Below are 26783 nucleotides of genomic sequence, written 5' to 3' on the forward strand. Positions count from 1 at the left end.
TTGTTTATTATTTTGACTTGAATAATAACTTACTTTAGAGGATAAAACACAGGAGTAAATTTTTTGCCGTTTTGATGTTAAAACGAAGAAATTATCGCAATAAGGAATACGCGAATAAAACACCGAAGTTCACTTTTGTCATAAAAAATATTTTCTTAGTTGAAATAAAAATCTGAAGTCCACTTAGTTTTGATGTAAAAACGTCAGTAGTCCCAAATATGTTTTTTTAATCATCAACATAATCATTTTCTTACATAGAAAGTTATTTATAGATTGAAATTATCTCATTCGGTTTAAAAGTTATGATCTTTGGGAAATCACGTAATCGCAAAATCTTGTTTCCTGAACAACAACAAAAAAATGTTTTTAAAAATAATAAACCAAACATTTTTTATTTTATTATTCATGTAAAAGGCAGTTTTGCCGTTTTTATTAATAAAATTAAAAAAAAACAAAATTTCTTTTAATGTGACTCCCGTGGTTAACATTTAAGGTACAAATGTTATTAAGCCACAAAATTAGGGCTTCAGATATAAATTTTAGATTTTAAAATTCTTTATTTTAAAGCGAATTTTAAAAAGCTTAGTACCCCACTTCATTACTTTATTTATTATTTCAAAGGAAAAATACTTTTCTTCCTTAAAGAAAGTAGATATTTGGTTTTTTCTTAGAAATGGTAATTAGCCATAATATGTTTGGAAATGGACGAGTGATTAAAACTTTGATAGTGAGTTATTTCATGACTCATTATCAATCTTACAGTACCTATGTAAATACATAAAAGGTGTAAAGGTTGATGTTCCGGATAATATAAAACTTTGAAGTTTCAATACTGTTATAATTTAAGGTATTTTGTTTTTTTTTATAATTTTGTTTTAATGTAGTTTACGTATAAAATAATGAAAATTGAAAATACTCGTATACGCTTAATAAACATTAATATTAAAATATTTGAAAAAGTAAAAAATAATATGTAAGTCTACGTAGGTTCGCACAACATGCAATGACATATTGTAAAAAATAACACCGGCATATTCAGGAAAAATAAAATATATTTTAAATTTTTCATACTTTTAAATACACAACATTCTTTTAAAAAATTATTTACAATCTGGCACATTTTACAAAAATAAATACTTTTAATGCTCGTGTAACAAGTTCATCTAAAATTAATACATATTTACATTTTTATATTATTAATAATCGTAAAATGCTTTGGCAAAATGGATAATCCTATATATAATTTCATAAAAGTAAATATTATTGATTCAGTATCATTAAAATTTAATGTTGAAGTTAAATAAAAAATACAAACTGGGTATTTTATACTAATGTGATAAATAATTTAGATTAACTTATTTTCATAAATATAGAGAAAATATTGTCTAGGCAATTTTCGTCAGTTTTTTATAGGAATATTTTACACAATACTACGTCTGATGGATGTTTGTAATTTGAGCATCGTCTGTTCTCATTACGTCAACAAAACTATGGTCCTCATCACACGAAGTTTCTGATCTCGAAGATCCCCGTCCTGAAGACCCACATGACTTTAAGCAGCAGCACCTTCCTTGAGAAGTTTGGCTGACTTGGTTTCCCGTAGGAATATCAATTTTCTTGTACTTGACTCTTCTGTTCTGGAACCAAATCTTCACTTGTCTTTCTGATAGTCTCAGGTTAGTTGCTATCTCGATCCTCCTCAAGCGAGAGAGATACATATTTAGAGAAAATTCTCTTTCAAGTTCTAGAAGTTGCGTGCTGGTGAACGCGGTCCTTATTCTTTTGCTAGAATCTTCCTTCAACTCTACGCGTTTTTTTTCTCTGTTAAACCCTGGGAGACGGTCTTCAGACCCTGCTAGTGGTGGCGTAGGAGTGGATCCTCTACTGTCGTCACCTGATCTTGATGGAGAGTTAGCGATATGATGAGCTGCACCAAAATATGGAGGGGAATTTGAAAAACGTCTGTGTGGAGACGTAGGGTAGCACGGAGAATTTCCGCAACTTCTTGGAGGAGAATTCCGAGGGGGCGATAACCTGTCACTCAATCCAAGAACTGGTAAAGGAATAATAGGCTGTTGCGTTAAAGATGTATTCAAATTGTGATGCGGCTGTGGTCTAATCACGTTTGGAATTGGCCTCAGCAGTGGGTTCTTCGTGTGAAACATTGGATTGAATAACTGGTGATGTTGTTGCAAACCCAATTGGAAAAGATAACTGCTTAAGTATCCTGCGTGGTGTGTTGGTATTGGAGGAGGCGGTCGGGTATCCATCAGCTGAGTGGCTCTCAAGAATGGATCTTGAGGCATCTTTGATGAAAAATCTCTCGGCGTATTGCTTATAAGCGAATCTACCAAGAAAGATCGCGACATTTTTAATTTGCACAAAAAACAGTCATGTAATCACAAAAATGTCCCAATCACAGAATTTGAAATAATAAAATCACTTTTATTTCTAATCACTGTAATAATTATATTGTAGCGCAATTAAATAACGAATGTTGCACCTTCGACGGCTAAGGGCTAACTGGTCTCGCTAAATGCTTCCTCCCTAATATATGGGTGCACCCCTCGGATTATTATTAACATTTTTGCTATACCGGCGTACTATTAACAATGCACCCCAGACCACACCCCCCGTAGGGAATGCAAAGAGAGAGGGAAGTTTGGTACATCCCTTGCACACTTTGCATTTTTTTTCACGTGTGTCGGTGAGATAAACAACCATTGGAATATTGCGAAATAAAAAAAATATTTAATCAAATTTAAATATAATATATAACTACAATAATCAAGAAACACAGTATATAAGTGAGGATGCAGTGGGTTTAATTTTGTACTATTAGTTTGGATTTTGAATTTCTTACATCATATCATAAATACACATTTTTCAGTTATTTATTTATTTATTCTCATGAATAAATGATGCTTTTATTTTCTTATAATGTATTCTTTAAATGATCTTCATCATTTTCCTCAGCAATGCTCTAAAATTGTGGTTAGGTGATCAGTTTTACGGTTCAGGTGCCAGTCTAGAAACAATGTAATATTGCAGTTAAAATCATCTTTTAAATCAGTATTTTACATTTACTCTGCCAGCAATCGAACCTAGGATCATAAGCGTGGTTGGCGAACGTGCCAATCACTATATTGAGAGGCGGATTTTTAGTTTTTTAACGATTTCTACCCAGTCAAAATCACTCATCCAGGATTCAGGTTTTATTTCATATATAGAACTGTATTTTTCGACAGGATAAGTTCAACTTCAATTATTTTTGTAACAATAAAAAAATTGACACGTAATAACGCTTATATACGCAGAATGATGAAAGTTCAGTTCGTAAAATCAGCCAACGACAGTTTGTACGCTCTGTAAATGATGAGCCTTTCATATTTGTTTTAATATACATTTATTAGTCTTTGTTGAAATACGTGTTGAACAAAATGAAAACCCTGGGAGGGTTAAATCAGTGCGTTCGAATGTTTAATAACCATGGTTATACCGTTATTTTATTTCCCTTGTTTGTCTTTGCAACAAAGTTTTATGTTCTTTATGTTCAGTTTCTTGTTCTCACGTTTATTCATATAATTGTTGTTATTGGCTTAAGTTGTATATTTAATAAATAAATAATATGTCGATGCGTGTCTGTCGGTGAGTCAAGTAAACATAATTTAGTGGGTGTAAGTAGGCACACTAGAACATTTTAATATTAAATATTATGTTCATAAGTGTGAAATCCCTAATAAAATTATTGATCATTATATTTTTTATAAAACGCATGATTTTAAGGCTATTTGTCTATTAAACCAGGTATCCACTATCCACTCATTCGAATATAATGACTCATATAATTTTTAAGAATTAATTAAGAAAATCACCCATTCATTACAAGTAAAAATTGGCCCATGTTTTTTTAAAAATTAATTATTGTGTTGTGGATTTCCCTTTCTATTTGACGTACAAAAAACAAAAGCGAATAAGATATTGTGCCTATTTAAAAAAAAATACAAATTTTAATTAATAGGGGGTCTGTGAAATACCGTTAAATCCAAAAAAAAAATATTTTTTTACGATGAATTACGATTAACACAAACATACATATAATATATATATTATTACAGAGATACATGAAAAAGAAACATTAAATTAATAAAGAATATTATGATTCTTTTTTTGGTATATTAATTTATAGTCTTTTGAATATTTAACCTATAATTACGAGTTTGTAAGAACAAACGAAATGTATCAATTTAAAATTGAATTCCGTTTGTATTTACACTTTGATGCTTTATTATTTATTTACATATTTATTTTTTGATGATGGGTAATTCATAATACCTGAAACTAGCTGTGTTATTATATATTAAACTATTATGTAATTAAAATTACAATGTGTTTCATTTTAAATTAAAAAAAATCCAAAAAAGAAAATGCTGAAACAAAAAAAAAAAAAATTCACCATACTCGTTACCTAACGGATGTAGTCTAGATGTTAGTAAATTGAAATAATAATTATGACGCCTGTATTTTGACAAATCATTTCAAAATTCACGCAAATAAATAGAATTTGGTTATCATGAAATATTTATTTTAAATATTAGAATATTTTGTACTCTTTGGACTAGCACCCGAAGCGTAAGACTAATTATCCTACCCCAATGTAATAAAAAGATCAAGACACGCTGCGATTGGAGTATTAATTCAACGCCCTATGCACCATTGGGCATGGAAAGGGAACGGTGGTGATATGGATGAGGATTCACGCAGAATAGATTTTATGTATACATATATTAAAAATAAAAAAAATCAATGTTTCGTCTCCCTGTTATTTTCTCTCCAAGAATAATTCAATAATTTACTGATACCCCCCCTCGGTACGGTCCAATAGAAGAATCCCAATAAAGTCCTTTCTCTCGCCGGGCCCCGCCCTCCTTCCTCGAGGGCCCCGAATAATGTAGTTTTAAGGGGGCCCTGCAGAGAGGGGCCGTCATGATATTAGAGACTCTGACATTATTAATATGATTACTGTTTTATTAAAGCCGCTCTGTGATTGTGGGGCAGCCATAGATTCATATATTTATTTACGATGGGTTATTAGTGTTATTATGAGCCATTGTGATTTCAATTGATTTTAAGTTAGAAATGGTTGTGAGAAAGATGGCCCAAATCTGAAACATGAAAAATAACTTAAACGATATTATATGGAATACCCGATATTTTAGCTATTTTAATGACAACAGACAAATAAAATAATGAGTTTTGTCTGTTTTTTTAACAAATTAAGAGAACAAGAGATCACAAAAAAACAACTTGGAATATGCGTCACAAATATGGAATCCTATGTACAATGTGCAGATATCACGCATTGAAAATATTCGTAAAGTACATGTGTTTCCGGTTGAAACTTGAGTTTAAATCCAATCAATATATTCAAATATTTTTTAAAAAAACAACACCTTTGCAAAAACGTCGTAAATGGCTGATAAAATTTGCATCTGCTTTAATTGACTGTCCTGAACTAGTATGCAAGCTCTCTATTAATGTCCTTTCCAAAGTTCTAAGGAATAGCCGTCTTCTTCATATTCCTCTTGTTTCATCTAATTATAGGCAAAATGAATATTTATGGCGAACTTTTAATCATTTTAATGTCATAACAAAATCATAAAACAAAGATGTATTTGTGAATAATCATTGTGACGTGCGGCGTTTGCTTTCAAAATAATTCAAAGTATTTTTTATTTTCTTTTGGATTTACATTAGATTACTGTTCATTTTATGTTCGAGAATCTTTTTTAATTTACCGTGATGCTTCTTCGGAAAACCTGTAATTGGCTTATTTGTGATTTGTTTTGTTTTATATATGAGACAAATAAAGCTGTTGGTTATCCAAATACAGAATAATAAAAAAGAATTAAAAAAAAACATGTTCTTAATAATGTATTCCACTTCGTTATTTTACAAATAAATCTGTATAAATGTTACTCCCTCGATTGATCGCGATCAGAATAAGGTATTAAAAATGCTCACTTTTGTGTACTTGACATTCCGTTTTCCGGCTTGTATAAAATAACACAATATTATAGAACGTAAAAGCAAACACAATATCATGTTAAGCAGAAAAAAATATTTCAAATGACGTGTACCAGAAACTATTTTGTTTTACTGTTGGTCCTCTTTGATAAAAAACGGGCACAACTTATGCCAACTGCCAAAAACAAAACCTAATATTCTTTAACAGTAACTTTATTTGATCATCACCATTCCTTTTCCGCATCTAATGGTGCATAGAGCGGTGCAATGGTACACTAATTGCAGCGGATCTTAATATTTTTTTGTTGCGTGAGGTAAGATAATCAGTCTTATGCTTCAGGTACCAGTCGAGGGACAATGAAATATTCTAGTGTGAAAACACCCCGTCAAACAAATATTTCGGGAATCGAGCCCGAAACCTCTTGCATGGTAGGCAAACGCGCTGACCATTACACCACGAGGCCGATTTATTTAGAAGTACATAAATACGAAAATGATAAAAACAACTGACGAAAACCCAACAGAAATCATTAAAAATACATATCATGTCCTTTTTTCTTTTAAAATTCTGTAATCACTAAATATAAAATCTGTACCTCAGAAGCGCATACGCATGAAAATCCAGAATGCCGAAATGACATTTTAATTTTCGTATCCAGGTCGTGATCATGTCCATTGGTTTTAAAGAAATGTAAGTCTTATAATGAAAGAAACAATGTATTAAGATACCGAAAATACAAATGAATGCCTTAATTTATTAGAAATCACTTAGAGAAAGTAAATTCTTTAGACTCTTGTTAAACATTTGACGTTTAGATTTGCATCCGTCTGCCTCTAAGGTACAAATATTTTTAAAAGAATATACCTACAAGTAAAATGTAAAAAAAACACGGTTAAAATTCGCAAAAACATGTCTCGTCATAATTTGAGTACTGTCATTTACAAAGTTCCTTAATTTGGTTTTAAAATGAATTTAATTCATTCCTTCTATAATATACTGAGCTGTTGAAAACTAATGTATCGCTTAAAGACGTACTTCATGGTAGAACCTAATTTGGGGTTTCTTGCCCCTAATTGGGTACCTGCGTTAGCTAATGACTAATCACCAACACAAGAAAAGGTAATCGTAATTATTTTCTAAGTATTATTTAACTAGCCCTTCCGATTTTACTAATTGATATCGGAATAAAACATTAGTCTAAGTACACCAAAATTTCCTTCCGAAAAACATTAAGAGCTAATTGGATAAACTTTGGAATGTATTCTGAGAACTTATTGGGACTTTTATTCGGTATTTAATAATTAAAATATACCGTTTATTTACTTTTACAGGTAATTAACAGAAGTTTCAAAAGTCAATTGTCTAGGTACATTTTAAATAATAGAATCGATAGGAAATTTTTTTTGGTAGAAAAAATGTGTTTTTGAAATTTCGTCTATTTCTGAACACCCTTATTTTTTTATAAACCACGTCAAACCAAAAATTCAATAAAAAGTTAATATACTGATGAGATTATTTAAGCAAAATACTTTTAGTGGTCCATAGTATGTCAGTTTATAAATTTAAGCGTTTATAACAATTATTGCGTTTTTTTTGTAATTTTTATTTTTCGCGTACTTCTAGTGGTGCTCAGTTCGTCTGTATAAAAATTTGAGCGTTTTTTAACTGTTAAAAGACTATGGTAAATAATTACTTTGCGCGCGGTAGTATAACATCGTGTTACCATAAGCAAAAGATTAAAAGTAAATATTTTAAAGTTTAGACATTAAAAAAAATAAAAAATATTACATGTTTAAAAATTATTTTTCCATAATCTATAAAAAGAAAGATACAATTAAATCTTGTTATAGAAAAATAAACTAAAAATCATTAATTCACCTATCACACATGCGTGCATCTCTTTTCACTGCCAATAACCGATTTAATTTATTTCATAGAAACGCCGGCCATAAAACAGCGTCTCTGTCTTGCTGTTATGAGTTCTATGTTCGTGTTCTCTCTTATACAGATTTATTGCTGTATTAGAGTCACATGTATTCTTTGCTTAGCAAGGATAAATGTTTTTTATATTAAAATCCAGCATAATTGAAAAAAAAATACTTTCCAAATCCGGTGTGAAAATGTTCATTTGAAGATGAAATTTAAAAAAATATATATTCAGATAAACATAATATAGTACACAATATTGATACTTTATATAATTTTTATATAAATAAAATAAATATATTTGCAATAACGTTTCTGATTACGTAAAAGAAAAAACAATTCTTTTGTACACAATGGGGAGTGACGTCTTACAATAATTTGGATATTTTATTTTTAATTAATTATATTTTTAGGATAACATATAAACTGCAAAAAAATGTAATCAAATCGTTTTTTTAATCAGTGCTGCACAAAAAAGAATTATATATATAACTTATCATTTCTTTCTTTAATATGTTGCATTCTTGACTACACGTTTTATTTTCTTTCTTCATTACATTAAAGAAAAATATTTCTCTGTAAATATAATGATGTGCTGTAGTTGTTTTTAATTTTGAAATTAAGATGGGACCACTTGCTCTAGGTCGCGTACTTAATTGTTTATTGATTTATTTTATCTTTATGGGTTTGAAGCAAACAATTACTTTTATAAAACGATTTAACGAAAATTAGACAACTTAAAAATAAAAAAAAACTTTTGAAGTAACTTTTGTATTTTTTCGACCGGTAAAATATTTGTTTTAAAAGCACCTCCGATTTTTCCGTACTGTAATATGGACTGGGCTAATGCAAAGTAAATTTATTTTAATTTTTCGATGGTTTATATATTTCTCAATCTAATAAATACATATATGAGTTTTCTCTTCATATTTACAATATTATTAATTTGCTCTTTATGTATTTTATATTTGTATCAATTATAAGACCTACATATTTTTAAAGCGATTAGAAGGCAATAATCATTATGAAACTGATATCCTTCATTGCATTTTGTCAAGCGGATATAAATATTTATACGAGGTATAACTTGTTCTTTCAATGTTAAAGTGATGTAATATGTTTTTTAGTATTCAGAGACAAAATATTGTCATCAAACCATTCTTGTAATTTATTTCAAATTTACTTTGTCCCATGAAGATCGCTTTGTAATGAGTACGGTCTCATCAGCATATCAAATGATGTCACCATTCATATTTTGGATAATAAAAATATTTTTAACGTATATAATACATAACATAGGTCCAATTACTGTTTCTTGAGTTATCCCTAAATCTGAACAAATTTTTTTGTTTCTAAAAGTATCATTAAGTTTCACTATCTGTTGACGTCTTTTTAAGTAACTTTGAAACCAAGATCAAACATTTCCTCAAACAGCAATTTACACACAAAACAAAACGCACACAGAATAAAGCTTCATAATTTAAAAGAAGAAGAGATTTATATCAATTCTTGTATCGTACGTAGACTATTGTGATATTTCATTTGCACAATGTTACAATATTATTTGGGTTTTGTTTGTAATTTTTGTTTGTCACACATTTATATACTTTTAGTAGTGCGTAGTTTGTCGGTACATGAATCCAGCATTTAAAAATATTTTTTAACGCATAAATACAGGCTAGATGGCCATGTTACTTTTTTCGAATCGAGTAGTGCTGTGGTGCATAATGTATTAGATATTTTTTACATAAATACCAGATAAAAAGTCCCATGCTTTTGATGCTTGTATAAAGACCATGAAATGTTCATCATTTCCTTTCCACATCAAATGGTGCACAGGGCACTGTATTGGTATTCCAATCGCAGCATACCTTGATCATTTTTGTTACATAAAGGTAAAATAATTAATCTTTTTATTCAGGTGTTAGTCCAGGGCCTTAAATATTAAAGTGTAAAGACGCGTTTTGAAACAAATATTTAATGTCAACCATGTTGGAAATTGAACCGAGACCTTTTGCAAGATAGGCAAACGCATTGACCACTGCACTACGAGGCCAACGAAATATTGTGAAAATTAAATTCGAAATCTCTCTCATAGCAATCGCGAGGAAATCACGTTAATCACTAGACCACAATGCGAATTAATCTTTGATGGGTTTTTTATTATGAATATTTTCTCAGTAGTCCTCGAAAACACTCGTCCAGAGTTCTGGTTCTATTTCACACCGATAAATTAATTTCACATTTTGCCCGGACACGGTTTTTTTAAATGATGTACATTTTTTAAATTCTTAATAAAAAATCTTGTTACATGCAACATTTTGTCTGTTAAATGATTTTAGGTTATGTGTTTTAGGGGTTGTTATATTAAGGGTAGTTGCGAGTTGCGACCGTCATGGTTTTAATGTTATTGAATTCGCGTTCAAAGTTCCCCCCTTTTACCGGGTATTTTCATACCCTGCTAATGGATTGCATATGCTTTCTCCTTTGGTTGGGTTTAGCCTGTGATTCGGGGTAACACGAGTATCTGTATAAATGTTATTTGCTAATCACATTAAAAGCCTGACAATTCTAACATATTGAATATTTATCACTATCGGTGGTGATTTCCACTAAATTTGATTTCATCAATTTGGTTTGGATACATATAAAGCAATTCTGTAATGGTGTTTGCAATGGGGAAATAATTTTCTAATGACTAAACATTTCACCAGATGGTTATAAAAATACAGGCATATAACAATTTTGTTTACACATTTTTTTTCAACTTCGTATTTAATAATATGCGAAGGTTTTCACGGTCACCGTTTTCAAAATGTTTATCTTTTGGGCGATACCGTGTGTGTTGGATTTGTTCCGACGTTTTTGACTGGTATTTTTTTTTTTATATTTATTGTTAACATACATTTTAGTTATTTTTTAAACATTTTTTTATTTATTTATTTTTTTACAGGACTCACCAAGCCAATGAATATGGCTTGTCGGTAAAAATCCTTTACAATGGTTAAAAAGCCAAGAGATAATAAAATACAAGCTGTGCTGGACAGTATTCAAATCCCTTCATGAAATGGCTCCAAAATACCTATCGGACCTTTGTATTAGGGAAAATACATGTCAAAGAAAATCTACTCTTAGGTCAGCATTTGATTCAGGAAGAAGAAAACTTGTTGAAATCCGGCGCTCCCCAAACACTAGATTTGGAGATCGTGCTTTTGCCGCCGCCGGCCCCTCTGCCTGGAACCAATTGCCTTCAAACTTACGAATCATCAACAGTCCCAGTCAGTTCAGATCCCAACTAAAATCCTACTTCTTTAAACTATCATACCCTCAATTTTAAATCTGGAAATATAATGTATCACTGAAGTTAAGTTAGAATGTAAGTTTAGATATACAATTGTAAAGCGCCCTTGAGGTGATTTTTTACAAAAATGGCGCTATTTAAATCAGCCAAATATAATTATTATTATAATTTATAATATGATAGTCCTACATAGCTGTATAATAATATTTACTACTAACTTAAATATAAAGAGCGAAAAAAGTTCATGTAATTTATGCGAGTGTTGATAGATGCAGAAAACGAGGAAGACCGAAAAATACATGGCACGATCAAGTCCATCAAATACTTGAAGCTAGACATGTCGAGAGTAGGAATAATCGGCGTGAGTGCATGAGAAGATTTATGCATTTATTTATACTTTTACATTGTTTGTATTCTTTTTTTTAAACGGAATAATGTTCCCTCACTTGGGTGTCCCGTGCCGAGGGAAACATTTTACAAAATCTAAAACATGCCTAAGATTAGCTATTAAACAAAGTTAACACAAACTTTTTCACAATTCATAATTTTTTCACTTAAATTTTAATTTTTAAACAACTTTCATATATGTTTTTCTTTTTCCTTCTCTTTTTTATACTTCCATAATTAACCTAACATATAATTGCTTTATTATGCGTATATGGAAACTTCACTGGTCCATTAGAATTAAGTCTAATTGTGTAAAATATTAAACTTTGTAACTGTACTGTATGTTTCCTGAATAAAAGAAAAAAAAAGAAAAAAAAAAAAATAACAATAACAATAAAAAAAAACGTTGTTAATCCAATTAACCTAATTATCATTAACATAATAAACAATAAAAAACTAAAATAATCATAAAAAACATAATCAATTTATATAGACCAATAGAACAAATTTCATAAACAGTACACACATTTAACCTATTTTGCTTGATCCCCTCATTGATCCGTGCGCAACCCACCTCCACTATCCATTTCTTAATAGTAATTTTATATTGTGAGAACTTTCTTATGGTCCTTATGGATAATGAAAGTAAAAAGGGAAATGTAGAGTAAGGAAACGGCGTGATGGTTTGCGCGCTTGTTTTGTTTTCGGATAAACGGAGTTTTATAGTATTTACATCTCGTTGAAAATGACCACCTAAGTTGAAATATGTAATTGTGCAAATCACAAGAAAGCAAATGCTTTTTAAAAAAAATAATTTTAAAACTCCCACGTGTGAGTTCCAATATGTTGGTACAAATAATAATTACATGTATTTCGATATGTTCATATTTTGTTAAACAAATTTTACTTTCACAAGTTTGTGACTGTAATGAATAATACATAACTACACGCTCCAAATGATTGTGACGTTAAAGGCAATAAAATTTTATTGCAAAATCATTTACAATAGGCTGAAGAATTCACTTAAATGTTCACAAAAAGGTTTTTCATTCATAAATTCAACTAATAGTAGTAATACTGGATGGAGAAAAAAATATCACACTAATACCCACCAATATTATATCGTATATATCATATCAGTCCCTTTCCGCACCTAATGGTGCACAAGGCACTGCATTGGTACACCAATCGCAGCGTATCTTTATTTTTATTTTAATTATTTGTTTTATTTTTTTTGCACCACAACAGGCCAGGAGGCCAAATTACAGGGTTGAATTACATCACAGAACACTCAGGCTTGTGAAAAATCACATTTAATTTATGTGTTCTCACCGGGAATCGAACCCGGAACCTTCCGTATGTGAGTCAAGCGTCTTGACCACTGCATTACGGAGGCCGTATGTTAATCTTATACTTGATCATTTTTGTTACATGAAGGTAAGATGATCAGTCTTATGCTTTAGTTACTAGTCCAGGGACTATGAAATATTCTGGGGTGAAAACACCCTTTTAAATAAATATTTAAAATTACCCATGTCGGGAATCGAACCCGAGACCTCTTGCATGGCAGGCAAACGCACTGACCATTACATCACGAGGCCGGTGGACCCACCAATATAAATGAGGCAACTTTATTGGACTTAACCTACTAGTTAATTGTAAATATTGTATAACTATACAGTTATACAGTATTAATTTATACCATTTATTATTTAAGAATATATTTTGAGTTATTTTTTTTTCGACCATAACCCAGTTATCAATTTTTTACAAATTTATTAAATTGAATCCGGGTCATGGTTTTGCAATGTTTGGGTAGCAAATTTAATATTTTGGGGCCCAGAGACCTGAAATTTCTTTGCCCGAATTTAGAGTTTATGGTCGACCCCACGACCTATCCTCTAGTTTGACTTCTGGGAGTGAAGGAGTGTTCTTTTTTGGATTTGGTAGAATAATTTGCTTTCACAAATATTATTATTCTAAAAATATATAATTGCTGTATATCTAAGATCTCTAATTCCTCAAATAACTTGACGCTGGGGTACCTGAAGGGCTTTTTAAAAATTATTTTAACTATTGATTTTCGAGCAGATTCGAGAGGTTTTAATATTAATTTATTAGTGCCTCCCCATCCTATTATGCCATAAGTTATAATTGAGTTAAATAAAATAAAATACAGTTGATTGAGTTTAATTAGGGATAAAATGTTACGTATCGACTTGAAGATATGGGAAGTTAAAAAAAAAACTCAAAATTATTTTTGTGAGTCACTAGATCTGTTTATTCGACAGAACCTATAAAAAGGCCACGGATAGTAGCGAGAAGCTCCCCTCGGTATTCAGTCGTTCAGAGACATAATTGGTCTTTTTTTTTAAATAAAGAAGTGTGAGTGACGCACGGAATAACCGCCAAGAAAACTTAATGTCAAATTTAATATGATTTTTGGCTAAGCTATTCGAAAACACAAAAAGCCCGCTTGTTTCGTGGTACCGTATGCATCTTTACCTGACTACACCTGCAACTAATTTTAAGGTTAAAAATACATTAGTATAATAGCATTTCAGACTTGAACAACATCCAGTTCGTATACAAGGACCTTATAGTACGGATTGTCTATTGTCCAAGGATCAATTGTTTATTATCAATGGGACGAGTAGAGTGTCCTTAAGGCGTTTACGATAGACCGTCTGGCGCCGAACTTGTGCTGGTAGTTAGAACCTACTCTATTTAATTATCTTATTTTTAAATTAATTACCTACGGATATACTATAGTACTGAATTTTTGTAAAATATTTGTTTTAAAAGCACCCCCATCCGATTATTCCGTACTGTAATATACGAGTAGATTGGGCTGATGCAAAGTAAGTTGATTTAATTTTTCGATATTTAATAAATTTCTTAATCTAATAAATACACATATAAGCTTTTTCATTCTATTTGCAATATTATTTATTTGCTCCGTACATTTTATTTTTGTATAAATCATAACGCTTTAATATTTTGCCGTATTTTTTTCAGTGATTTGAAAGCATTATAAAACTGATATCCTTCATTGCATTTTGGATAGTGGATACAAATATTTATAGGAAGTATGACTTGTTATTCCAATGTAAAAGTGATGTAATATGTTTTCAGTATTCAGAGACTAAATATTACCGTCGAATCATTATTTTAATTTATTATTACCTATGTTTGATTTCAAATATACTTCATCCCATGAAGATCGCCCTATAATAAATACGTTGTCATCAGCATATGAAATGATGTCACCATTCATATTCTGTACATCAAAAATATTTTTAATATACATAATAAATAAAATAGGTCCAATTACTGTTCCTTGAGGTATCCCAAAATCTGAACACATAATTTTATTACGGATCAACATTATGCTGAATTTTTATTTTATGATCATCATCATCATTCCTGTTGAGGAGAGGACGAGGTGTGAAGAAAACCTCGTCCTAGAAGGAGGAAAATTGAGATTGGACTTTATTGTTTGAGAAGGAAGGTTGCTCAACTCCGCTAACCTGCTGATCATCATGAGCAGGGAGGTGCGAACGTGACGTGTGCTGGAACCTGGCTGGTGAAGCTGGTGGTTATGAGACGCTGGTGGTTGTGAGACGCTGGCTCAGCTTATATGGAGCTGGTGGTCTAAATGGACGCTGGCAAAGCTCGCTTGATGAAAAATTTGTTGAGCGCTTCACTTGGTTGCGGTTCGATTAGTACTACAATTTTAATGTTGTTACCGGCACTCGGCGGTAAAATTATTGTTGCGTGGAGTGCGTTAGGAGATGGGAAGGACAGGTAGGTATATGGAGATTTTGTTGGGGTTTGTCCGAACAATTCCCTTAGTTACACCTGATGGCTACTAGGACTTTAAATTTCTAAACTGAAAAAATATTATTTGGTTTTAATGGGTAACCGCCCGAGTTACTTAATTACCTATTTTTATCTTTATTGTTAAGTAAAAAAATATTTCGACTATTTAATGGGATTTGCATATTAGACTAACTACTATCCTGATGAATTGACGGATATATCTTGAAACCAGTAGACGTAGAAAAGTCGGTAAGTAGTTTATCTACAAATATTTACTAAAATTTAATAAAATGTACGTCCACTACGTTAATACTTTAAATATTAATAGGTGCTTATTTTATTTTTTATTTTTTCACCGACCGGTTTCAAAGCAAACGAGCTTCTTTGTCAAGGTTTACGTAACTAATGAGTTGATTCCTTTTTATTTTATTTCTATCATGTTCACTAAATACTACACGTGGACCCAATATATCAAGTGGTTTTTTCTTACACGAGTAGTAATTTGATATCATTATTTTCGAAGTAAGCCAGGAGAGGACTAAAAGAAATATTGTTTTCTTGATTATTAATTATTGTTTTCTTATTATGAATCGCTTTTTTAATTTCTAAAATTTCTAAGTTGTCTAATTTTAATATTTTATTTTCAACGTGAAGTACTTTTAATCCAGTGTCTTTATTGAAGTTATGATTATTTTCTATCAGATGATTTTCGAATTCAGAAAAATTATTATTATTTAAGCATTTTAAGTGTTCTTTTACTCTAATAGTAAAGTTTTTTTTAGTTTTTCCAATGTAGATTGAATCGCAATCATTACAGTTTAATTGGTATATTCCAGATTTATTATATTTATGGACTTTGTCTTTGTGATTTTTTAACAATTTTCCAAATAAACTTTAAACTTATCTTGTATTCAAATGACGATATGCTTTGTGAATACTTAGACTCGAATATTAGCTTAAAAATGGATTCACTCTGTCTTTTTTGAGATATTAATCTGAATCTGAAGGTATGTAGGAATACTCCAAGTTAGAAGTTTATCTTAAAACGGTTTATGTATACGGAGGTATGTAGGTACTGTTTATGACAATCGAAATTACTCGCGATCAATCATGAATCATAAGAACGTCTTTCAAGTACTTTTCTAAGGCGGCATAGTAAACCGGGATAAAGGGGACATGTCTTCTGTGATGTAACTGCAACATAACACTCCAGTATGTTAAAGGAACCGACAATTGAATATGTGAAAAGCAGAAAGTATCCAATCCACAACACTGATAAAGAGGAAGACAAAAAAAAAATACATTACAATCAGCGTGTATTATTAAATAACTATATATCGACCCTTTCAATCCGGATGTACATTTTAATGTAGGTGAATAAAAATTTTAATTCATTTACTCGTACATCTACCGAAATTAAAATGCAGCCATTTTATTATTAAGTAACTGGTATCTAAACAGCAGGTCCCAATTTTGTGATTTTATAAAACGCTGCGAGCGCCCAGTTTCACCGGCAACACTACTGATTGGTCCAACTCGTAAGCGTCCACGTCGCAAACCTTGGGCAATGTGATCACACTTATAACGGTGGGATCACAGCAGATAACGAGAGGATGAAAGGCGAGTTTCTGGAGTCGCAAAACCGAAACCAACCAGCTAAGGGAAGGCAACCCCGATAGAAAAATCCACCAGAGAAGGCAACGGGAAACACTTTGGTCATCTTTTCTCAGGAATCACTGTGGCGAGTGCATCCAATAAGTAGCTGTCCTGGTTGCGGAATATAAGAGTCGCGCAGGACCAAGACGCTTTTGCTGCACTAATCGCCAACGTCGGGGACCCGATAAGGCACCGCGAGAAGAATTCTGATTTAATCTTATCAGTGTTAACTGTCCCAGATTTGTAATATCTCCCGATTTAAACATGCATTTACCAAAATACGGTTTTTATTACACATTTGTCTAAGGGTCTTACATTTCACTCGCTTTTACATCCAAGTTTCAAATATTGAGGAGTGAACGAGGTGTGAAGAAATACCTCGTCCCGGGGGAGAAAAATTTACAGAGTAGAGTGAATGTTTTAAGGGGAAGTTACGCAACTCCACTGACTTGCTGTTGTGTTGAGGCGTGACGTAGTGCTGGAAGCTTCTGGCAAAGATGGCAATCGTGTGACGTTGGCACAGCTTGTGTATGGAGATGGCGGTCTAGGTAGAAGTTGGCACGGCTCGGCTGTAGATTTTGTGTTGGGAGTATTTTACTGGTTTGGTGTCAGTTTGGTACTGAAGATTTAATGTGTTTGACAGGCACTCACACTCGTGATTATTGTTACGTGGAGCTGCGCTAAGGAAAATGGGGAGGGCGAGTGGGTAGATAAAAATGTGTTTGAGAGTTTATCCAAACATCCGTTAAAAGTTTTTTTTTAGTTGTAGATGAAACTTTACACAAATTTTAAACCATAGTGTGGGCTAGATTATGAAATTACAAGAGAGATGTGGAACCAATAATATTTTTATTATGTCCAAATGATCATAGACAGGCTGGATTTCCTTCCAAGGGAATTATTAACAACTAAATTTGTTGCAATTGTTCAGTCGGATGAATCTCACCTACTTGATAAAAGTTTCAGATCTTTTACATCACAAAAGTCAACAGATAGAAAAGTTTAGGAAATGTGAATGTCTAAACATAGGCGGTATAGTAAATGTTATAAATGTAAGGAAGTTTAGGCATTTACAAGGCTTATGACCTGTCATTGGGTTGTATAATTAGTTTCTTTACACACTGTGGGTTGGATGTTTTGTGCGAATTTGGAAGCGTACAATTATCATTGTTGCCTAAGTACTTAACAAGATTTCAAAAGCCATAACTTGAGATTTTACGATACTTTAAGGTAACTTGTATGCAATGTCATTCATCCGTGTGAATCAGCTAGGGTGTTTGGAGAAAAAGTAGTACGTACCTAATGAAAAAAAGTAAAATAAAAAATACGATAAAATGCGAATATTTTATATTGATGGGAAAAATGAATTTTCTCCGGGGTGCGTCCTGCGGCTTCTGCAATACTAAGAAAGGAAAGCTGACTGTGTTTTTACTAACTATTAGGAATCAACATAAGTTGTGCCTGGTTTTTTTCAAACGAAAAGAGCTACACAAAAAGAGGACACACCAAAAACAAAATACAAAAAATTAGCCAATAATATATTCTTCTTTATTATTTCACAACAAATCAGTCAATAATTAATGGCATCTTTACCGTACACTGCGCAAATATGAAATAAAGTATCATTGAAAAATAAATTAACGAGATAATTTAAACATGTTCCTTTTGATAATGGATTATTTTTTAAAATATATTTTTTAAAAATAATTAGTAATTACATTTAAAAAATACTCAAGTTAATTTTTTTTTGCACCACAAAAGACCAAGAGTCGTAATTATAGCGGTAAATTACATTACAGAATATCCAGGCTTGAGAAAATCATATTTTGATTTTTGTGTTATTACCGGGAATTAAACTTAGAACCTTCCGGGCGCGAATAAAGTGTCTTGAAAAGTTAAATTAAAAAAATATCACATAACAGATATTGAAGGCGCAACGAGGAAATGTAAGTGATTTCTTTAATTTCATAAAACAGGAAACCTCGCGTCTTTGCATATGAATAAATTAAAACCTTGTATAAACCCAGTCATCTATATACTGTTCTCTAAAATATTCAACTCTTTTGAAAAAATATGTTTTATAAATTAATATTTTTCGGTCATGGCTTCGTTTACTTCAACACCATCCCCTACAATACGAGGCGACACAGCGTCTGAAAGATACGCTAAAAAGAGGAATGTAAAAAAAAACACAAATACCTCAATGGCTGAGGGATCTTCTAAAGCATCCCTCAGTGGTCGACCCGCCCCTTTTGCCAATTTAAAAGGAATATAAGCGATCGAGACGAATTATCGAACTCAAACCTGTATGGCCATTCACGGACCCGCTAACCATTGACTAACTTCGCGTCAATGGAAAAGGCGCGAAAAGTTGAAAGTTGGCTTTGTCCGAGATGACAAAACTGCATCCAAAGGCCAATAAAATGTAGGATCTTATATCTTATAATAGTTATTTTTGTATTGTTCATTGTATTCAATTGACGTGAAATTAGACGGAGGCCTTTTGATAGTTTTGATGTATTTTGAAAAACGAATTTTATATTCCTACATCTGCCTTTAAAAAAAACACTTGTAAAAATTTATAAATTTATGGTATATTTGAAAAGAATTTCTTTCAAAATATGAGTGGGAGGATGAATTTTTTAATTGAAAAATAAATATAAACTTTGAATAATTTATTTCTTACGTGCTTATATTTTACATAAATTTTTTTCAACCGTTTTTTATCATATTTATGTTTTGCCAAATCAAATATAATTTTATTATGGACGTAGAACAACGGCGCAGGTGATTTTCTTTAACTTTACTTATAAATTGTTTATTTATTTTTCCACTTTATGTCATAATAAACAATGATACAAAGACAACAAAAAAAATGTAATACACAACGAATGATCGACCTGACCCCTACGAAAACACACACCAGTTTGACATAAAATACTTTACTACTAAATAAAAATTAAGAAAAATGGGGACATACATACAAGACGATGGCATTATAGTAACAAAAAATGCTTATATACATAAAATACCAGACAATAACAACACTACCACATTAAAAAGCAAAGACAACGTAGGACAGTAAAAAATACTTGCAATTTAAACACAACAATGACTTACCTTACCATGTAAGAAATTACACCGGAGACAAATTTAAAATCAACTAAAAAAAGCTGAAGATGACTCTACTAACCAAACGAGACATAACATAATATTGTTAATTGAATCGGCATTTACTTCGTAACACTTCACTATAAATTATTATTACGAAAATAAAACTATGTTATTAGTGTTACACAATTTTTATTATTTTACAAGAACACCAAAACAGTTTCGGGAGAGCACTCCTCCCATCGACGGGTGATATAAAATTAATATGGTAAAGACAGAATATGTTTACGATGTCATAGAATTGTTACAAAAAATAAACAAATCAATCAGTGACACCTAAAGCAGGGGGGTTTATTCCACTTATCTAAGGTGTTAGCGTTTATATGGATAATTATCTAAAGTGCATGACTAAACCTAATAATATTTCCCATATAACCGCTTACAGGTTTTGAAAAATAATTAATTAATTAATAAACGCTTCTGTATACCTCAGTGAAAAATTTCAACGCTTATCAGTTCATGGTTTAAATCTTAGTTTTAATTCTCAAAGCACCCTCTTAGTCCACAATTCCTCTTTGTTCTCTCACTTATATAGTGTCCATGCGGCTTGACTGGAGTCATCTCCCATACACTATCAAAGCTGTTACTAAAGTATCTCTGTTTATATTAACATATTACAACAGAGATGAAGAACATTTAAGAGGAGGTAATATGGAAGTCCAGGCATCTACAGGGCTTATGACCTGTCAATGGCTGGTTTAAGTGGCCACTTTACACACTGTGTAACATTCACCATTCTGCCCATATTTGAACATCTATATTCCTTCAATTCTTTCATCTGTTGATGTTTGTGAAATTACCTGGTCCATGAAGAAGTATAGAAATTGAAAAAATAAAATTTTCAGGCGTTGCCTAGTATGTAGGTGAAATAATTCAATTAGATGAATCTCACCCGCATAAATAAAGGTTTCAGCTCTTTAACTTCACAAACATCAACAGATGAAAGATTTGAATGAATATAGATGTTCAAATATGGGCAGAATGGTGAATGTTACACAGTGTGTAAAGTGGCCACTTAAATCAGCCCTTGACAGGTCATAAGCTCTGTAGATGCCTGGACTTCTATATTACCTTCTCTGAAATGTTCTTCATCTCTGTTGTAATAAAACAGTCTTTGTCTACAAAAATTTGGACAAACTCAAAATATTATCTCTGTTTAAATCAATCAAACAAACAAACCATCACGCCGTTTCCCCCGATACATGTCTATCTTCAAGTATTTGATGGACTTGATTGTGCCATGTCTTTCTTGGTCTTTTTCGTTTGCTACATCTATCAACGTTCGCATCGTAGATCCTTTTAGCCGTTCTTTCGCCGTCCATTCGCTTTACATGTCCAAACCAACGCAGCACCCCTTTCTTGATTTTGTCGATAATGCAACCCAGCTTTACATAGATACATAGTTCACGGACCTCGACATTTGTGCACCTATCAAGCATCGTTTTACCACACATTAGCCCGAGGAATCGAAGAAACATCATATTTCTCTTCCTTAATCTCTTCGCTTTTCTTCTTTCCTCTTTATTTTTTTTCCCATTCAATAATAGTATTGATTTAAGGTAATTTATATTTAAACATAATTATTTACATTTTTGTTACGCCGCATGTACTATATACGTTTGCGTATAGCAATTGTTCTGTACAAATGCAAAAGGTGTATGTACAATAAACATAGTGATTACAGCGCAGGACAGCACGCTGGGACAATACAATTCGGCCGCAATTCACGTATGTGCGCTGCGAAAATAAATACACGACGGCATTCATTATGAGCGAGTTCACGAAAAATATTGTTTACTTTATACTACGATCTATTGGAATTGTCAAAGGACGAACTAAGTAATATTTTTTTTTGCATCCATCGTCAGCAGAAAAAATGCGCGGGAGCGACACATACACGCCGGGCAAATCGCTATAGTCATAATTTCCTGTCCGTGCGTGTTCTCATCAGGACAATGCGGCCGCGCGCGGTGGGGGGGGGGGGGGGGGTAATCATTGTTCCGCGAATAAATTCTGCCCGTATTTCTCCGTGTCAATATCTCGGAACAATGTCTTGTCTTACAAATTGCTGTTTAGACGTAGACAATAGGGTAATATCGCATATAACAAATACCAAAAAAAATATTTGCAATGGATTTAGAATAATTAATTGTATTTTCATAGTCAATATGGATATTGTAGTAAAATGCTTTCATACATAAATTAAAGAAAGAAATTTGAAAAAAAAAATACGTCACTAGAAAAACGCGACATGTTTGATAGTTGTGACGTCAAGATTCGTGACAATGTTTTTTTACATATTTGAATGGTCAGGAACAAATCAACATAAATCTTGAAGCATTAGGAGCGTGGCCAATAGAATGACCGTTTTTGCGGGAATTCAAAATTACAAATTTTAATATATTTTTTATGCTATTTCATACACCTTTATTACTTCAAAAATGTAAAAAAAAAGATAAACTGTCGAGTCTTGAGACAGAACGACATTGTATTGTCCACGTGTAAGTGATATTTAATTTTAACATTCGGGATATTTATATTCATTGAAAAAAAATACAGTTTAAAAACTAAAACTTTTAAACTTCTAGGGAAAACTTTTAAAACAAACTTTCATTATGCGAAATCAATTTTTTTTGAAAAAATAAGATTATTTTACAGAAACGTATTCAGAAATAAAATTAAACATTTTTTCTAACTTAGTTACCCAAAGAAATTTATAACATCAGCAAGTAATGTTTTTCTTGAAAAAATATTTACATGTCCTTACTTCAAACTTCCGAGTTTGCCATATTCATAAATTTTGAAATAGCTAGTGGCAGTGGCGGCTTTTTTTATGTCCATTGGGTTAGTAACACCCCAAATTTAGTTACTCTTAAAAAAATATGTACATAAAGTAGATTATAAAGAATGTTTATAATATAATGCAATTAGGTTTATCATATTTAGTTTTAAAATAATTTATTCAAATATATACGTACCCCTTAATCTTCATATGTTTAAACATTACCTAGAATATTATTTTTTTTAAATCACCGCACGCGCAGGTCTTTTCGGTAACTGTCCTAAAACTGATGTTTTCTCCTAACATTATCGCAAGAGAAAGAAAGAGATGAAGTGTATCGTACGTACATGAATATTGAAACATTTCACCCAAAATTAGTTGAAACGCGGGCATTGTCCCGGTGGAAATAATAATATTAAACACGGAAGATTATAATAAGATTGATAATAATGATTATAATATCTGCATTAGTCTAGACTGGAAGAAATACGATGATAAATGAATTTGAATGTATTTAACATACCTATACAAAAGAAGGACGACTTCGTTATTAGTAATTAAGTGAGTATTAACACCAAAAAATAGTTAAATCATTTAATAATATTTTGTGAATTTGTGTATCATGTTGAAAACATCTATATACTCGTATATAGCATTTCTAAATGTATTTTACAAAAGAAATAAATTCGAAATATACCAATTTAGTAAAAAAAAATGATCTCCTCATTTAAACCCTTTCAGCCGCCACTGGTTAGTGGGTTGTACTACGTAATAGGAAATCATCACATACTGCGAATACTGATTATCCACGAAAACACGACTTGTTTGGCGTTGACAATTGTGTCGTCTAGGTTTGAGACGGTGTTCTATTTAAATTAAAACGGTCACAAAGTTCAAAATTGAACCGAATCGTGGCGTAAAAGGGGCGTGGTAAATGCAATGAACCGTTTTCGCGGGAATTTAAAACCATAAATAAAAAAGAAATATATGCTATTAACAAGTACAACAATTTTTTTTTTTACTCATTAGTAGTTTATTTTAATCGTAAGTATTTCATAAACCCACATTAATTTAAAATCTTATAAAAAAGTCATATTTCCCTGTTGATCGTCAGCAAGTCGAAAAGTTTGGAACAAATCAAGTATTTTTGTAAGTGTATTAAAAAAAAAAAAAATAAAAAAAAAAAAAAAAAAAAGATACAATAGATAGCGTAAACTCAGTGCTGCAAAAAGAATCAAAGCTTTGTATATACAAGACACTAGAAATGATTTTCGCATTGTGCTTTCAAACTATCATTCACAACTTTCATTCTTAAATATTTAACAAAAGTCATACTTTAACCTACAAAAGTGTATTTTCATATTATGTTTTTATTTTCTTTGGCTGCATAAGTACCCCGTGTTATCCATTTTGACTTGAAGCACTTGCACAATACATCGGCAAATCGTTTAAGGCCTTTATGAATGGGCAGTCCTCAGTATGGGACAATGGCCGAGCCTATTCTGTTCTAAATCTTTCCTACATTGTGCTGGATGTATGGGCAATACGATGAATTGACACATTCAGCAGAATCCTTTGAATTTAACATTTTCTTCGACAAATTGCGTTAATATTACACGCCTGAAGTGGTATGTATTAACAATTTATAAAGCGCGTGTCAAAATGGAAGCTTGATGCCATTTGCTGTCGACTTTACTGAAGCGCTAACCATAGCGAAACGAAATAAAGACTGCCTTCTTACCCCGAATTTAAGAACATTGAAATATTTTTTATTGAAAAGAGAAAAAAAACTTATTTTTGTTTCATTGCAGCTTGCAAATCTCATTTCAGTCCAGTGTCGAAAATCGGCGTTTATTATAGTAAATAATACAATATGCGCTGTTAGTAAAACAGTAAAAAAGAGTACAATTAAATGAGATTAGATGTCATACAATTATTTAAATTATGAATATATAATATTCATTAAAAGCAAACATATAGGATTCTGTTTATCCTCAATAGGCATAGTAAGTACATGTTCGGAGCTAGGCAGCATTTAATTATTTTTATACAAAACAGCATATTTATTTATTTACACTCTTTATCAAAATACAATACATGTTCAATTTGCCCAGCTTACAAGGGTACATACTCCGTTCCAAGCTAAGCAATTACATTTTATTATATTATAATAGTTAACAAATTAATATAGAGCACAGACAAACAAAATATAAACTTATTCGTATGCACATTTTGATACATACAGACATACACATATATACACGCATATATATATATATATATATATATATATATATATATATATACACAGTATACACATATACACATGTACATACACACCCTCGTACATACACCCATGCGCATACACATACATACATTCATAAAAACATAGACAATTTATTTATGCGAAACTTCATGGTTGTCATCTATAATTATATTTTTTTTTAAATATTCCTCATTTTTTATATTTTAATTTCGACATTCAGTAAGAATCTCCAATCCGTGGCATGCATCACCTTTTCTGACTCCCTACGACCAATGTCATGAAAGAGCGAGGTCAACACCTTCCGTAAATTGACAACACCCCCGTCTTTCCACGATTCTGGCAAAAGGTCATGGACCTTTTTGCCTACGTTATAGTGTTGTCTCGATGCCAGAACAGTGTTGACCCCTTCACTTAGTATCAGATCCCTATTAAAGTATCTTGTATTATAGTTGTGGTTGACGCTTAGATAAATGTATCTATTTATGTGTTTAGTCTTAGTAATGTGTAGAGATGCATGGCATGGGTGCATGAGGGAATATCTGCATCGTTTTGAGCTGCGAGACGATAGTTGCTGCCCATGTGATGGCATCACTGAGCAGACTGTAGAACATCTTCTAATTACTGTGCGATGTTCGATAGGCCGAGATAAGAGCTTGAATGCAAAGTAAACGCTGGAATTGCTTCTTCAATTAACCTAGCTGAGCTCCTGAACTGTAATGATACACGAAGAGATAATGTTCGATTCATTACAGGGACGATCAAGCAGGTTAAGTTATTTAATGGTGGCATTTAGCTATTTCTGTTTTTTTTGTGTTGTTAATGTAATATTTCTAGAGTTATTTCGTTTATTCTGATTCTGCTTTTTTTATTATTGTTATCTAAAGTTAACTAAATATAACCCATAGATAAATTCGATAAAACCTTGCTTATAACAAACACATTCTTAGGGAGAAAATCCAGCCTGCCAACAAACATTTCTACACACTTAAAACATTGTTTATTAAACTAACTAGTATTAAAAGAACAGTGTGAAAATTGAAAAATTGTTTTCAGGCGTTTCCTTATTCTTATTTATAGTGGTGGGGGTCAGTGCTATGCAAGCTTCTAACGTCACTGCGACCTGTGAAGATATATTATGGCGGGTTCCCGTAAATATTTCTCGCCCTCCAAGCCCAGGTTTATAAAGAGCCTGGCTACTGTGTGGAAATCGAGACTTTACATTTAGATGAATCGCCCCCTTCAAGCACAGATCCGTAAAGTATCGAGGTATTAGACAGGGGGCGAGCTCTTTAACATCCTCAGGATTAATCAGTAGGCCTTCGAGGATGAGGCTCCTTTTATGATGTAAAGCATCTCACTCACATAAAATGTGTGTAGGTGTTTCCTCAGCTGTACAAAAGTCAACAGATTAAAGAGTTGAGGATATGTGGATGTGTAAACAAGG

At 31.8% G+C, this 26783-nt stretch overlaps 1 protein-coding gene across 1 annotated transcript; it reads right to left on the reverse strand.

Moving 5' to 3' along the window:
- Nucleotides 1–1430: 1430 nt before the first annotated feature.
- Nucleotides 1431–2369, reverse strand: LOC148272981 (uncharacterized). The gene has a single exon (XM_088239309.1). The coding sequence runs from the start codon at nt 2367–2369 to the stop codon at nt 1431–1433; it is 939 nt and encodes a 312-aa protein (XP_088095435.1).
- Nucleotides 2370–26783: the final 24414 nt, after the last annotated feature.

This window comes from Micrasema longulum, unplaced genomic scaffold (assembly GCF_059751315.1).
Source record: "Micrasema longulum isolate JH-2025_06_02 unplaced genomic scaffold, ASM5975131v1 h1tg002124l, whole genome shotgun sequence".
NCBI lineage: Eukaryota > Metazoa > Arthropoda > Insecta > Trichoptera > Brachycentridae > Micrasema > Micrasema longulum.

Coding starts and splice junctions, on each gene's coding strand:
- LOC148272981 (XM_088239309.1), bottom strand. CDS start 2,369: ATGTCGCGATCTTTCTTGGTAGATTCGCTTATAAGCAATACGCCGAGA.